This window comes from Cetorhinus maximus, chromosome 1, assembly GCF_964194155.1.
Source record: "Cetorhinus maximus chromosome 1, sCetMax3.hap1.1, whole genome shotgun sequence".
In the NCBI taxonomy this organism is placed as follows: domain Eukaryota; kingdom Metazoa; phylum Chordata; class Chondrichthyes; order Lamniformes; family Cetorhinidae; genus Cetorhinus; species Cetorhinus maximus.
The window spans coordinates 133,311,262-133,328,806 of NC_135879.1; the positions used below are offsets into that span (position 1 = coordinate 133,311,262).

The 17,545-nt window shown below is 42.2% G+C and overlaps 1 protein-coding gene across 16 annotated transcripts in view; it reads left to right on the forward strand.

The window, feature by feature from the left end:
• LOC144683641 (LIM and calponin homology domains-containing protein 1-like) overlaps positions 1-17,545 on the forward strand; it is a 485,528-nt gene that overhangs the window by 419,149 nt on the left and 48,834 nt on the right. For all 16 annotated transcript variants that reach the window (XM_078546886.1, XM_078546926.1, XM_078546934.1 and 13 more), the window contains 3 exons: positions 2,877-2,969; positions 4,852-5,031; positions 13,123-13,352. In XM_078546886.1, coding sequence (XP_078403012.1) covers positions 2,877-2,969; positions 4,852-5,031; positions 13,123-13,352 — 503 coding nt within the window. The remainder of the gene's footprint in view (positions 1-2,876; positions 2,970-4,851; positions 5,032-13,122; positions 13,353-17,545) is intronic.

Here is a 17,545-nt window from a genome sequence, read left to right on the forward strand (position 1 = left end):
ATGACGGCTTGGCTGAGGATTAGTGAAAATGGAAACAAACTGAAAGAATGATTAATCGACTGATTTCCAAACTTTTACCAGGGCTGCTTGAATTAAACTTTCAGCAATATTACATATGTGCATTAATCATTTATTACAGTTGTTTAAATTAAGTTGATCCTTCAGCTAGTTGACTCTTAACTGCATTCTGATTTGTCAAGGCAAGTCAGTCAGTTGTATAAAATCACTACAAAGAAAAATTGTCAGTGGTTCACGATGAAATCTCAACACCACCTTCTCAGTGTAACTAGGAATGGGCAATAAATACTGGCCTTGGCAGTGATGCCCACATCCTAAGAGTGAATAAAAAAAAGGGAATGTGGGCCGATGATCCACCTGAACGTATAAACCCCAAATATTTCACAGAGGTCAGAATCTGTAATTACCTCATCTTTAGAAGTGTTAGTTCTGTGGAGGATACATCATGGACACTCACAAATATGTGACAATAATTGTAATCTGTTATCCCAATGTCTATAATGGTTTCAAAGCATATTCTCGTGACAACTTGGTTTGGTGGGGTTTAGGACCACCAAAAAGAAAAAAAAAGACGTGAGAAGGAAAGTTTCTGAATTGACTAAAAAAATGTAATGGCTAACAATAGAACTCAGACAAATAGAACAAGAAGCTCCCAGCTATGATCCCTGGTCTGTGGCTGTTAACTGCTATCTGATGTAGTGCTATAATTATCCTCACCAATCAGGAGCAAGGATAGGTTAGCCAAGGTTTGCATTCCTGCTTGCTATCTAATAACTCTTCCATGTGTGAGGACAAACTGGGGTTGTCTGCAATGCTCAATGGTTTAGGTTCTTAGTTGAGAATGGCTCTTTGGCTCAGGTGCTGAGGGCAGTTGGCACCCATGAAACACTTTAGAAGGGATGGGGAGAATTTTAAAGGAAGATTTAGCATTGATTCACCATGTGCAAACTTTGAAAAAGATGCGAACTCTCCACTCTGTGAGTGTACTGAAAACAGTAAATTGCTGCCTTCATTAAATACTCTTGTGTGGAGTGTGCTGGCACAAGTAAGTCATTTTAGGCAATGTTATCTCACTTACACTAGCAGGGCATTAATTACTGTAGACAACATTAGCCTGCCTTTCTCTAAAAATGCAGTCATCATTCAAGCTTCAGATTGAGCCATAGCAACCAATCTTACATAAAAATTGAAAATCTCAGCCGGTCTAGCAGCATCTGTTGAGAGAGAGAAACAGAGTTAACGTTTCATGTCCAATATGACCCTTATTCAGAACTGAAGAGAGGTAGGGATGTGATGGGTTTTATGCTGTTGACAAAGAGGGGAGGGGAAAGTGGAGCAAAGAAGAAGGTCAGGGATAGGTTGAAGGGTGGGGGAGATTAAATGACAAAGATGTTTTGGAACACAAGGCAAACACTAGGAAGGAAATGGAAAGCAATGGATGTGAACAAGGTGAAAGAGATAACCGGAAATCCCATCAAAGAGAAGAGCAGAACTTCTTCAAGGTAGACATTCATGGAAGAGAAGTGGCAGTGAATTAAAACACTAAAATAAAAGGAAAACACTGCAGATGCTGGAAATCTGGAATAAAAACAGAACGTGCTGGAAAAACTCAGCCCACCTGGCAGCAACCAATTTTAATGCCAGCTTCCCTAGAGATTCATGGGTGTAAATCTACTTAAATCCAGCTGCCTGTATGAATTAGAACATGTTAAGTAGTAGATACGGTACAATGCACGTCATGACATAAGTTGATTTCTGAGGCACTCAACTATCATAGTGAAGCTAGCACTATGCCATGCATTGTGAAGCCAACAATCATGATGTTACTCGAGATGGAGAAGTCAAATAAATGTGATTCGGCTGGTCTAGATGAGAATTTTCATGCTGACTTCATGGTAGTACCATTGCAAATTCGACACAATAACCCCAGTTTAAGATTGACATTGCACATGCTAAAACATGAGTTTCCATCCATGGCTCTCCATAAATTGAATTTCCGATCCGAACTATCAGGAGATAATTACCACATGCCCTCCTACAGTAGATTCTAATTAACCATAATTATGTCATAATTTAGTCAAACCTTTCTAGTGCATGGAATTATTTTATGAGGCAGGCCGATTGCTAACAGCCATGCATGTGCTAATCATGCAGCACTTAAACTTTGGTACTCAATAGTCTTCGTCTGTGATCATGATACTACAATAAGGCAATGGGATATCAAATGTTTGTACTAAGATCTGAGAGTCAGCATGTGGTTCAATGACAATGGTCATAATTATTTCCAGTTGATCCAAATTCCAATTCTGATTTTAAATATGAGGATTCACAGGGCTAAGTAAGGGGATAAATAAATGCATTAAGATTAAACACCTTGGAACATTTTTATGTGGGGTCTTTAACTGTAATATTTTCTAACTACATAATTGTAAAGTTGTGTGAATATTGTTCTTAAATATTTCCTGAGTACTCAACTTATTTTAGGGTGGACTGTACCTGTACTTGTAAGTATATCTTACATTTAAGTATTTTAAATTTGGTGGTGGCAGCAACATTGAATGTGATTATAATTCTCACTCTAGCTAATGATCTTTAAATATATTTAGTGGTCTTGCTTGACTGGACTTGCTCTGAAATATTGAATGCAATTACTGGGAAAGCAATGAACTTGTAAAAATTCCATTAATTTCATTACAAGCTACAAAGAGATCACTTAATAATTAATCTAATGACAGTTTTCACCAAAAGAGACAAAGGCATGAGTCTCTGAGAGGAAGGCTTCGTAGCTGATCTGTTCCTTCAAGTTTAACTTACTGACTGGCAATGATAAGTGACACAAGTGTTTTACCCAATGACAGGAGAGATACAGAAGGGAGCAAGAAAAACTCCGCCAGGAATGGGAGAAAGCACAGAGAGAGGTTGAGGAAGAAGAACGTCGATACCATGAAGAGGTAAGAAAGGAATCAAATTACTGATTTGTGATCTAATGCTATACTGTCAATTTTAAAATCACTTTGCTTTTACTAAAAGATCGGTCTCGATGTGCAATTCCACTGATGATGTAATCAATAATTTGTACTTCCTCAGTGAGCAAATACTGTGTGGTGTGGCAGAGAGCAGGAAGGTTTACCCCTGTATGTGGGCAGGGTAACATCAGTAGGGTATCCTCACTGACAATGAGCTAGGGAGAGGAAGGGGCAGCCAGATTACCTTTACATCGCTTCCCAGTCATCTCAGTAGGAACGTGAGCTCACAAAGATGCCATAACATAAGCAGCCACAAGGAAGGCATTTGGCCCATTGATGATCATCTCTCAAGCGAGGACTGGATTGTGTTTGGCTATGATATACCTCAAAGTCAAATAGTCAACTGATGCTTAATATCGAGGCTGGCATGTGAGAAATGGATACTCAAAAGAGGTATTGGAAAGTGAATAGTGCTCGTGAACCATTCTCCAGCACAAGTCAATAACTTCAGGTGAAAAGAAAGAAAAAGACTCCCATGCCAAATTTTCAGAAGTCTAATGATAGATTTTTAAAAAATTCATTCTTGGAATGTGCGCATCGCTGGCAAAGCCACCATTTATTGCACATCCCTAATTGCCCTTGAACAAATGGTGATGAGCCATCTCCGACTGAGTAGCTTGCTAGGCCATTTCAGAGGGCAGTTACAGTTCAACCACATTGCTGTGGGTATGGAGACACATGTAAGCCAGATCAGATAAGGACAGCAGATTTTCTCCCCTGAAAGACATTTGTGAACCAGATGGAGTTTTACAGTAATTTCATGATCATTATTAATGAGACTAGCTTTCTCTTATTCCAAACTTATTAATTATTTGAATTTAAATTCTCCCAGATGTCATGGTAAGATTTGAACTCCTGTTTCCAGACCATTCATCTGGGCCTCAGGATTACTAGCCCAGGAACATTACCTTTTTGCTATCACCACAGGAATAAAAATGAAGGAGGTGTATGTGCACTTTAAAAAAAAATTGTTTATATTATTTTAGCAATATGTAGAATTCTTTTATCATAGTGGAGAAATTTGACATTTCACAAATATAAAATTAGTTATTCAGGGGGAGTGAGGGTGTTTAGCAATAATTATGAAGTTAGTACTCCATTAAAATCCAAATTACATCTCAATTAAAAATCCAGTTGCATCTCTTTCAACAAGGTGTAACTTTTTAAAAAATACCTGGAAAAACTCAGCCCCCCTTAAACCAGCTTATATTTCACCTCTCTTCTATTTTTACTTAGTTCTGTTGAAGAGTCATTCGGACTCGAAATGTTAACTGTATTCCTCTCCGCAGATGCTGCCAGACCTGAGTTTTTCCAGGTATTTTTGTTTTTGTTTTGGATTTCCAGCATCCGCAGTGTTTTGCTTTTATCTTTGTAACTTTTTCAAAGTTTTACCAGTGAGACTAATAACTTTAAAGTGGAAGTTCTCAACAATTCATTCATTTCCCATTGGTTGCAGTCTGGGAGCAATCAACAATGCACTCTGGAAAAGCATAGAATCACTAACAGCAACTTCTGGATTCCACAATATTCTGCACATCTGCGGACTCCTGAATTTGTTGTTAGTTTCTGTGGAGTAATGACAGAATGCTGATAGTTTACCATCATTGTCACCACAAACTCCGGAAAGTATTTTGGCTGCAACATATAATGTTATACCTTTACCAAATGTGATAGTGACACCCAGTGATGAGCATAAATACTACAGAGTATGCATCTCCAATTAATTATTTGCAAAGCTTTTTTTAAATTACTTGTCTAAACTTATGAGCAACTGTGATTCACTTGTCTCCAACTTTCCTTTCACCAGGAACGTAAAATCATTCAGGAAACGGTGACTCCACTGACTCCACGATCACCACCATTGTCCATCAATCTTCCTGATGAATGGATCTCTCCATCAAAAACTGAGGAAAACAGGAATTCTGAGCGCCCTGAGGGACCCCTTGTAGATTGGGAGAACAAGCAGGTCGAATTGCAGAAACAAACAGTAAGTTGGTCTTGCTTACGCTCTGTTGAAATATTTAAATTCTGTAAATATAACACTAATTTTCATATAGTGTAACTATTATCAGAAATACCTCACTCTCCATTTGGTTCCAGCCTTATACATGGGATAGATTTTACAGAGGGTGTATTGCTCACGCACCCCCCCACCCACGCAGGGGAAAGTTGGCCGTGAGCTGACCAGCTTTAAAAAAGGCTTCCCCTCAATGATAATATGCTGGGGGCATTGTTAATGAGGTAATTGTGGGATTTCCACCCCCCCCCAGGGAAAGGAAGTCCCTCCCTCAAGGCCTTCCAGCCAATCTGATCGGAGCCGGGGTCGGGGGGGGGGAGGTTATGGCACAGAGGGAGGTCCCATCTTGAGGGTTGGGGATGGGGCGTTCCCGTTACACACAGGGCTCCCCCAAACAGGGTGGCCAACCATCCCAGGTTTCCTGGGACTGTCCCATAATTCAGCCTTTTCAGGCCTTCCCGGGATGTTGTTTGTCCTGGTCTCATGGTGGCTCCACTTGCCTTTAATTTTTGCATGCAACAGGTGCTGCAGATTAGTGGCTTATGTTCGGGACCATCCTGTGCATGTCCAGGAGTTGGATCCAGCAGGCAGCAGCATCAGACACCGTCACCCTTCCCACTCCACCCCCCCCCCGCATATTCTGCAACACTCGCTCACCAGAGTTGGTAAAAAAGCAGACTGGACACGTCCCCCTCCCCAACCATATTATGACAGCAATGACATTAACCTATTTATGTCATTTAAAAAAAGTTTTATCCAAGTGTCTTGTACATTTATGCAATTACGTCAGTAACAGTAATTACTAATTGTGCCAAAATTGGGAGAGCTATCCCACAGTCTAGTCAATTACCAGCCTGACACAGTCATACACACCAAATCATACCTGACAGACAATGTCAGAGAATCATAGAGGCCTACAGCACAGAAAAAGGCCCTTCGGCCCATCGAGTCTGCGATGGTCAAACAAGTACCTAACTATTTTAATCCCATTTTCCAGCACTAGGCCCATAGCCTTGTGTGCCATGGCATCGCAAGTGCACATCCAAATACTTCTTAAATGTTATGAGGATTTCTGCCTCTACCACCCTTTCAGGCAGTGAGTTCCAGATTCCCACCACCCTCTGGGTGAAAAAATTCATCCTCACATCCTCTCTAAGCCTCCTGCCCTTTACCTTAAACCTATGCCCCCGGTTATTGACCCCACCACCAAGGGGAAAAGTTCCTTCCTGTCTACCCTATCTATGCCCCTCATAATTTTATACACCTCAATCATGTCCCTCCTCAATCTCCTCTGCTCCAAGGGAAATAACCTCAGTCTATCCAATCTCTCCTCATAACTAAAACTCTCCAGCCCAGGCAACATCCTGGTAAATCTCCTCTGCACTCTCTCTAGTGCAATCACATCCTTCCTATAATGCGGATTCCAGAACTGCACACAATACTCTAGCTGTGGCCTAACCAGTGTTTTATACAGTTCCAGCATAACCTCCCTGCTCTTATATTCTATGCCTCTGCTAATAAAGGCAAGTATCCTATATGCCTTCTTAACCACCTCATCTACCTGTCCCACTACCTTAAGGGACCGGTGGACATGCACACCAAGGGTCCTACCATTCATCGTGTATTTCCATGCCTTGTTTGTCCTGCCCAAGAGCATCACCTCACACTTATCCAGATTAAATTCCATTTGCCACTGATCAGCCCACTTGACCAGCCCGCCTGACCAGCCTGCCTATATCCTGCTGTAATCTAAGGTTATCCTCCTCACTATTTACCACCCCACCAATATCCGTGTCATCCGCAAACTTACTGATCAACCCTACTACATTCAAGTCTAAATCGTTTATATATACCGCAAACAGCAAGGGACCCAACACTGATCCCTGTGGAACCCCACTGGACACAGGCATCCAGTCACAAAAACAGCCTCGACCATCACCCTCTGCTTCCTGCCATTCAGGCAATTCTGGATCCAATTTGCCGATTTGCCTTGGATTCCATGGGCTCTTATCTTCATTATCAATCTCCCATGCGTGACCTTATCAAAAGCTTTGCCGAAGTCCAAGTAGACTACGCCAAATGCATTGCCCTGATCTACACACCTGGTCACCTCTTCGAAAAATTCAATCAAATTGGTCAGACATGACCTCCCCTTAACAAATCCATGCTGACTGTCCTTGTTTAATCCCTGCCTCTCCAAGTCTAGATTAATTCTGTCCCTCAGAATTGCTAATAATTTCCCCACCACTGAGGTTAGACTGATTGGCCTGTAGTTCCCTGATTTATCCTTTTCTCCCTTCTTGAATAACGATACCGCATTGGCTGTCCTCCAGTCCTCTGGCACCTCTCCTGTGGCCAGAGAGGTATTGAAAATTATTGCTAGCGCCCCTGCTATCTCCCCCCTTGCCTTACTCAACACCTTGGATACATTTCATCCAGGCCTGGAGATTTATCTACTTTTAAGCCTGCCAGACCACTTAGAACCTCCTCTCTTTCTATGCTAATTTATTTAATTATATCACAGTCCTTCTGCCTGATTTCCATGCCCATGTCGTCCTTCTCACTTGTGAACATTGACACAAAGTATTCATTTAGAACCCTACCTACGTTCTGGCTCCACACACAAATTACCACCATGGTCCTTAATGGGTCCTACTCTTTCCCTAGTTATCCTCTTACTCTTAATGTACTTGCAAAATAACTTTGGATTTTCCTTTATTTTACCTGCCAATGTTTTTTCAAGCCCCCTTTTTGCTCTCCTGATTTCCTTTTTAAGTTACCCTTTACACATTCTATACTCCTCTGGAGCTTCCGCTGTTTTGAGCCCTCAGTATCTGCCACAAGCTTCCCCTTTATATCCCCTACACTATCATCACTATCCCTGGTAAGTCCTGTCCCAGTCGGGAGGCAGTTGCCTTGGGAGCCCTCAATGTTGAAGCCAAACCCCATGAAGTCTCATGGCATCAGGTCAAACATGGGCAAGGAAACCTCCTGCTGATTACCACCCACTCCTCCTACAGCTCCTCCCCCACCCCCCTCAGCTGATGAATCAGCGCTCCTCCATGTTGAACACCACTTGGAGGAAGCACTGAGGGTGACAAGGGCACAGAATGTACTCTGGGGAACTTCAATATCGACCACCAAGAGTGGCTCGGTAGCACCACTACTGCCCGAGCTGGCTGAGTCCTAAATGACATAGCTGCTAGACTGGGTCTGTGGCGGGTGGTGAGGGAACCAACAAGAGGGAAAAACACACTTGACCTCCTTCTCACCAATCTACCTGTTGCAGATGCATCTGTCCATGACAGTATCAGTAGGGGTGACCATAGCACAGTCCTTGTGGGGCTGAAGTTCCGTCTTCACATTGAGGATACCCTCCATCGTATTGTGTGACACTACCAACGTGCTAAATGAGAAAGATTTCAAAGAAACCTAGCGATTCAAAACTGGTCATCCATGAGGCATCCATCAGTAGCAGCAGAATTGTCAATTATAATCTATAACCTCATGGACTGGCACATCCCCATCCTACCAGTACCATCAATCGGGGGAATCAACCCTGGTTCAATGAAGAGCGCAGGAGGGCATGCCAGGAGCAGCAGCAAGCATACCAAAAAATGAAGTGCTAACATGGTAAAGCTACTACTACTGCAAGGACTACTTGCATGCAAAACAACAGAAGTATCTTGCAATAGACAGGGCTAAGTGATCCTACAACAATGAATCAGATCTAAGATCTGCAGTCCTGCCACATCCAGTCATAAATGGTGCATGGACAATTAAACAACTAACTGGAGGAGGAGGCTTCACAAATATTCCCACCCTCTGTGATGGGGGAGCCTGGGACGTCAGTGCAAAAGACAAGGTTGAAGCATTTGTAGCCATCCTAAGCCAGAAGTGGCTAGTGGCTGATCCATTTCAGCCTCCTCCTTAGACCCCCGACATCAAACATGACAGTCTTCAGACAATTCGATTCACTCCACATGCTAAGAAGAAAAGGCTGAAAGCACTGAACTCCTGACCTCATTACATCCTTGATCCAAACATGGACAAAAGAGCTGAACTCAAGAGGTGAGGTAAGAGTGACTTGTCTTTGACATCAAGGCAGCTTTTGACCAAGTATGGCATCAAGGAGCCTTAGTGAATGGGAATCAGGGGGAAAATTCTCCACTGGTTGGAGTCATGCATAGCACAAAGGGAGATGGTTGTGGTTGTTGGAGGTCAATCATCTCAGCTCCAGGACACCACTGCAGAAGTTCCTCAGGGTAGTGTCCTCAGCCCAACCCAATTCAGCTGTTTCATCAATGACCTTCCTTCCATCATAAGGTCAGAAGTGGGCATGTTCGCTGATGTTTGCACAATATTCAGTACCATTTGCGACTCCTCAGATACTGAGGCCAGTCTATGTCCAAATGCAGCATGACCAGGACAATATCCAGGCTTGGGCTGACAAGTAGCAAGTAACATTCACACCAGACAAGTGTCAGGCAATGACCATCTCCAACAAGAGAGAATCCAACCATCGTCCCTTGATGTTCAATGGTATTACCATCACTGAATCGCCCACTATCAACATCCTGGGGGTTACCATTGACCAGAAACTGAACTGGACTAGCCACATGAATACTGTAGCTATAAGAGCAGGTCAGACACTGGGAATTCTATGGCAAGTAACTCACCTCCTGATTCCCCAAAACCTGTCCACCATCTACAAGTCAGGAGCTTGATGGAATATTCTTCACTTGCCTAGATGAGGCAAGACTCAAGAAGCTCAACAACACTCAAGAAGCTCAATACCAAGCAGGACAAAGCAGCTCGTTTGATTGGCACCCCGTCCATCACCTTAAATATTCACTCCCTCCACCACCAGTGCACAGTGGCAGGAGTGTGTACCATCTACAAGATACAATGCAGCAACTCACCAAGGCTCCTTTAACAGCACCTTCCAAACCCGCTACTCCTACCACCTAGAAGGACTAGGACAGCAGATACATGGGAACACCACCACCTGGAAGTTCCCCTCCAAGCTTCACACCATCCTTGGCTTGGAAATATATTGCCGTTCTTTCGCTGTCGCTGGGTCAAAACCCTGGAACTCCCTCCCTAACAGCACTGTGGGTGTACCTACACCACATGAACTGCAGCATTTCAAGAAAGCAGCTCAACACACCTTCTCAAGGGCAATTAGGGTGGGCAACAAATGCTGGTCTAGCCAACAATGCCCAGATCCCATGAATGAATAAACTTCTAAAAGTCAGATTATGTTGCATTATCTCAATAGTTCAGGTATCCAATCGAGAGATGCCATGTTCTTGTATCTGAGTCCTGAAAAACACAAACCTGGTATTTTTGGAATTACCAAAACTGTTTGACCACTCCTGGTATTTCCATTTTTAAGACAGATTTGTATTAAGTTTAGTCTTTATTTTACATTTCATTAATAAGGCAACCATTTTATTTTAAAAATGTACAATTGCTTTTTTCTGATTTGTATTTAACTGCCTGCATTTAAAGGACACTTGACAAGCTCCTGCATAATATTGGCAGTGGTGTAAGTTTATCTTGTTTCAGTGGCGGTGAATTTCCTCAGGGTTTCTCTTGCTCCACTGTGTTAACTTCAGCAGAAACCCCGTTTACATTTGTAAGTGGGATTTCTGAGGAAGTTACAGCAACATAGCAGGGGAAGTCTGCGAAAATTCACTCCCAATGTCTCCATCTATTTGCATATTAATGTAGATGCAGGATCTCTCGTTTGTTAATCTAGAAATTATACTCCACACCAGATTTCTCTTATGCAGCATAAGTTTCAGAACAGAGCAAGGCTGTCAAGCAGCAGGACAGAGAAACATGGCCACAAATCTTTTTCTTGTAGCAGTGCTTCTGTACATATGCAGATAGCTCATACTTTCTTCTGTGTGGCATTCCAATGGAGTGTGAGCAGAGCTTGAATACTTTCAGACAGTCTTATTCTGATGTGATCTCAAGACAGTCATGATTAAGGTTAACTCTGAAAAGTTGACTTATCTTTTCTCTCCATCGGTGCTGACCAGTTTGCTGCATGTTTGTTATTTTTACTCTTTCTTGGTTCAGATTTCCAGCATCTTCAGTTTTTTTATTTAGAAATTTAAATCTTTCATTGCTAACAGATGGACAATACCAAGGGAATGCTGATGATTGGCTTGGCATTGGTAACACAAGTTTGGTCTGTCATTATGCTAAGACGTAAGTCGTCAAGAGGTGAAGGTTATAATAAAAACAGAAAATGCTGAAAATACACAGTAGGTCTGGCAGCATCTGTGGAGAGAGAAACAGTTAATGTTTCAGGTCGATGACCTTTCATCAGAAATGAAAGAAGCTCAAGGTGTAGCAGGTTTAAAGCAAGCACAGAGGCAATATGTTGGAGCCTTCATATTCGAGAACTCACCCTCTGGCATTTCTGCCACCTCCAATGTGATGCCATCACCAAGCACATCTTCACTTCCTCTCCTCACTCAGCAAGGGACTGTTCTTTCCACTTCACTATCACCCACCAACACAACCTCCTCTTCCCAACGCTCCTTCCCATACAAGTACAAGAGATGCTACATCTGCCATGTTGCCTCTTTCCTACTCAATGTCCAAGGCCCCAAATATGCCTTACAGGTGAAACAATGACTTATTTGTATTTCTTTCAATTTGGTATACTGTATTCGCTGCTCATGATGCAGTCTCTTTTACTTTGAGGAGACCAAACATAGACAGAGTGATGGATTCGCAGAGCACCTCTATTAAGTTTACCTACTCTTTGACCTACCAATCATCTCGAGGCTTTCAGATCCTGAGCTTCCAGTCTTCTGTCATTTTAATTCTCTGCTCCACTCTCTCACTCTGACATCTCTGTCCTCAGTCTCCTGCACTATTCCAATGAAGCTCAACATAAGCTCAAGGAACAGCATTTCATTTCTCGATTAAGCTCTTTACAGCCTTCCAGATTTCAATAACTTCAGATCATTTTTTATGGGGTTTGTTTGTTTTTGGATGGCAGCTGTTAATACTGATTCTGCATTTTTCCATTTACACCTCTTCTAGACACATCGGGCTGAATTTTACATGGCCCCGGCGGGCATGTTTCCAGTGGGGGGAGGGGCACGTAAAATATGATGGGTGCCCTTCCCACCCACAAGCCTGATCTTTTAACTCAAGTGCTTGAAGGGCAGGAAGAAAGGGAGAGGGTCACTTTTCAGGGGCTGCTTTTGCTGATCATGAGGCAGTCCCCCTTAGGCCAAACCACCCCTCCCCGCCTTCCTTCCCACCCTCTCATTTCTTTAAACCAATCCCCTCCCCTCTTGCCTCTCTCCCTAACCTACCCAAACTCTCCTGGCCCAAGACCCCAGACTTAACGATTCCAGGGATCCAAGGGCCTTGATCTCCCTCTTCTCCTGCTGTTCTGGCAGCTGTCACTGACGCCTTCTTGGAACTGTTGGGACTGATGGAGCTTCCAGCATTCGGATTGGCTGGCAGCTCCAGAGGGTGGGACTTGCACTCCACTGAGAGGCGGAAGTCACATTCGGCCCTCGTTAGTCCACCCCGCAGTACGATATGGCTGCAGGGCGGGTCGGCGTGGAGCACGTTGACTCCACGCCAACATGGTTTCCATGGTGTGGCGTGCCATACACCCCTCGGATTATTCAGCCCATCTTTTGTTCATTTATTTGCCCCATTACCCCCTCCCCCACCGCTTTTCCTTGGTGAATCATATAATTTGTAATTTAATCTCTCCTGTCTTCCATCCTAACACAGATCAGGCTATTTGTTCTTTTCCTATGCTGCCACTTTCCCTCCCTCTCTACTTGCTTTAAACCTGTTGCATCTCTAACTTTTTCCAGTTCTGATAAAAGGCCATTGACTTGAAACCTGAACTCAGTTTCTCTCCCCACAGATGACTGCCAGAGCTGCTAAGTATTTTCAAGCATTTTCTGTGTTTATTTCAGATTTTCAGCACCCACAGTATTTTGTTTTTGTATTAGACAAGTTATGTATATTGTTTTGATCTAGAAACTCAATTGTACCTTTAACTGCTAGAATATGGTGGAAACAGAGAGTTGGCAGGCAGAAGACAAGGGACGAATGCAGGCAGAAGAGGAGCAACAGTGGCAGAAGGGAGAGCAACAAAAGTCAACATCGGAGCAAACAGAGATACTGGTCCTCAAAACGGATGAGGACGGACAACAGGAAAACTGGGATGAAGCTGAGAAGGACAAATTGGAGAAATGGCACTGGCAGACCAAACAACTGGGATCGGAAGAGCAAAAGTACGTATGAGTAAAATTATATGTTTCACAAAATGTCTTACCTTTCATTGTGTACAGTAATTACACTACCACGCGTTTCACATTAATGTTATCATAGTTATACAGCAGGCAAATTAAAATTCTGTATTATTTAATTTTGTTTATTGTTATGACATGGCTTATGGTAAATGCCGAGCTGCCCAAATTCCTGAGGGAAACTTGGAACAGCTGCCAAAATGTTTTTTGCAATTTGTATAGTATGAGGAGAGGTTCTAAAATCAGGAAATGATGTCCCTAACTACCTGTGATGAATTTATAGTGAAGTAAACATTTATTAAAAGAATAAAGGGAAAAAAACACAATTGCACTTAAACACAAGAATGGCTTTACACAGTAAACTGCACTTTAAAACAGTTCCACAAGAATCTTAACTTTACCCTCAGAGCTAACCTTCCCCTTTTCTGTTCAACAATTATCCATATAGATTTTAAAATCTATAGAGTTCGAACAATTTTTACCACACAGTGCCTTTTTCCCTGGGATGTCCTCTGAGGCTGACAACAGCTGCGTCTTCAGGGGCAGAACCTTCCGGTCGGCATGTAGACGTCGACACACCGACGCGTAAAATGACGCACGATGACGTTGGGTGTGCGTCCCAACGTCATCGTGTGCCATCGCAATATTTTGTTCAGCTGCACCCCCGCCGAAATGTAAACAGCCTATTAAAACCATTAAGAAATCAATTGAGCCACTTGTAAATGCTTCCCGTCCAACCTCAAGGTTGATGAGCAGGCGAAAAGCCCAAGCGGCCTTCACGTTTTTCAGTAAACCTCATCCATGAGCGGGAGGAAGTTTCCTGAAGCTTTTATTAAATAAATACATAAATTTCCACAAATATAAAAACATGTCCCCACTCATGTGACACAGTCACGTGTTTAAATAAATTTTTTAATCATTTCTTTCATTATTTTAATATCCGTTCAATCTCCCTGCCTCAGGGAGATTGCTGCTCTCTTTCACGCACATGCGCAGAAGATCGCTGGCCCCGACTCTCCCTCCTCCCCCCGCCCGCACAGATAGCGCTGAGAGCTACTGGTCACATATTACTTAAGGCCCGCCTACGTAAAATGGCAGCACGGAGCCGAACGCGGGTGACAATTGGCTCCGGACCCACCTCTGCCTGCTCTCGCCCCACCTGCCCGCCAAAGGAAAAATCCTGGCCCAGGTCTGGCCTTGTTCACACTGTCTTCTGCGAGGTCTAAACAGCTACCCTGCTGTCTTCTGAGAGATCTAACCAGCTACCCCTACTGTCTTCTGGGAGATCTAACCAGCTACCCCTACCTAGGCATCAGTTTTTCTTTAAATGCATTCCTCCCCTTTGATCTCTCTATTGTCTCAACCAGTCTCTTCAGAAATGCTTTCTTCCCAGAATTGATTAAACTCATTTTGTTACCCTAGCTCTTAGACTTGTAAAAAGAAACTTACCCTATCTTTACCTCATTTACACCTTTTACAACCTGCATATATCCCCCTTTGAACTAAAACAACTCAGTTCTAAACCACCCCTGCTACTACTTTATGTAAAACTCTAATTGAGGTTCCTCTTGGTTCATTAACATTCCAAAACCACTTCTTACTGTTGGTTTTAGACTCGTGCACTCACTCTGGCTCTTACTCCAATTACCCCACCTGCCTGTCTTCCAGTACATAAGAAAATGGCATTGATATTAGCAGATGGAAAACATTACAATTTCTTGTTTTCTTGACATTATAATAAATCATTACCTATTAGGCATTAAGAGGTCCAATGATATATTTTTAAATTTGTACCCTCTTTGACATGCCAATCCTCTAGACCCTTTCAGGTCTGCCCAAAAGCAAATTTGAAAAGAAGTAAGCTATTGATAACAAAGGCAAAACATGTTTTGAGGCTGTTTTTAGTATGGTCTGACTTGATGGTAGCAGGGATTGGAGATCAGTGAGTCCAATGTGTGGCACACCTAATTTCCTGATTATTTAAATTACTTCACGTAGCTTTTATATTTAACGGCTTGATAATCAGGTGCACTTCAAATTGAGATTATTGTTCTCTGTGCTTAATTCCCCAATCTGTGCTGCCATTGAGCGGGATTCACAACAGGCGTGAAGTGTCTGAGAATTTACTGTTTAAAACATAAAGAAAGCTGCAAAACAGGAATGCTGGCCTCTGCACCTGACTCTCCAATCTACACTCTCATTCTGCAACACTGCATGTTATACATGAAGTCTCCAAAAATTCACTTTTTTAAGAATTGTTCAATGTTGAAGATTAAAGACAAGAAATATTGCCATCGCGGAAATTAGATCAAATGATCAAGGTTGCATTAAAGTCTTACACATGAAATTATTAAATGATGAGTAAAAACCTTCCCTGTCTGCAGGTCACAAGCGCCCTCCTTTATGAAATGAGCTTGGACTGTTTCAACTAATTCATAGTGGGCATGGGGCCACTGTAAGATTGCCCTTAATTCAGCACTGATAGGGAATCTCACTCACAGAGACTCCACATTTAACAGTGCTATATCTGATGAATATCTTATGCTGATATTGGATGTCCAAAGTAATTTATGTACCAATTCTAACATTCCTTTCCTTGACAGGCCCAATTTTTTTTTATTTCTTTAAGACTTGCAAGTCCTAAAAGGAAGTTAAATTTTTCAGCACAATTGTGCCACAAACACTGGCTGCTGTTCAAAGGCTATTGTTTCACCACAGTGTAGTGGGGGCTCTTCAGGTCAGGACTCAAATGTGTTTGTTTAGATTTTGAGCAGTGCCAGCATCAATGTTATGGTCTGGTGCCTACCCAGTGGGAAAGAATCAGTAAAACTTGGGAAATGACTGATACTGGTCCAAACTGATCTTGTATATCTTAAAATAGATTTCCAGTTCAGACCAGTACCAGTCATTGCCAAGTTTTACTGTTTTTTCCTTCTGGGTAACTCTCAAAATAACCTATATAAAGTAGTTAAGAGTACCACATATGAATATTTTGACCTCCATTATCTAATTGGCAATCATCCATTAGTATTTACGCATGTGGTGCATCAAAGAATTTATGCAGCTTATTTTTAGATTTTTTCCCCTAAGCACTAGAAAGTTTAATTTCTGCCATTTAACATATTCACATAAAAAAATAATTCCATGCCCCCTGCCTCCATGCATAAATCCCCTTTTTGGTCCTAACCCGCTCTTTCTCTTACCACCTTTTCACTATCTATATGTCTAAAGAAGACTTTGATGTTAGCTGTCAATCCCTTCTCATAGTCTCCCATTGCTTCTCTGATCTGCTTTTTCAATTTCCTTCTGAACATCCTATATTTGGCCTGGTTCTCAATTGTATTATCCACTTGACATCTGTCATAAGTACACTTTTTCTTCATTGTAATCTCTGTCTCTTTCATCATCCAGGGAGCTCTGGATTTGTTTGCCCTACTTTTCCCCTTCATAAGAACATACTTTGACTATACTCAAACTATCTCTTCTTTAAAGGCAGCCCATTGTTCAGTTACAGTTTTGCCTGATAATCTTTGATTCCAATTTATCAGGGCCAGGTCCATTCCTACTTCATTGACGTTGGCTTTCCCCTGTTAATTTTTCTTTGTCTATGCCTTTTCCATTGCCAACCTAAACTTTATGATACAATGATCACTGCCCCCTAAACGCTACTGACGCTTAATCCACTTGGCTCACTTCATTCCCTATAACCAGATCTAGCAGTGCCTCCTTTCTCATTGGTCTGGAAACACAGTGCTGTAGAAAATTTTCCTGACCACACTCTAGGAATTCTTGGCCCTCTCTGCCCTTTACATTGTTACTATCCCAGTCTATATTCAGATAATTAAAGTCTCCCATTATAAGTACTCTATAATTAGTCATTTGGTAGTACAGAACTTGAATATTGCTGAAAAAAGATTGCGCCTGTTTCAGCTAAACAAAATAAGTGATAGCCATTCAATGGTTCGTTCCTCAGGATAAACAATGCCTTTACCAATCAGAGTCAAGCTTTCTGGTTTAAATTTTAAACAATGCTTGGCAGTTAACTGTCAGGCACCATTAACTGGTGCATTCTTGATGGCAACCTCTCTAGCTATCAGAGTCCACTTGCCAATCAATCAGCACTCTCTTCTTATACAGAATAAACTTGTTGCTTCCCCTGACTTTGAAATTCTTGCAAT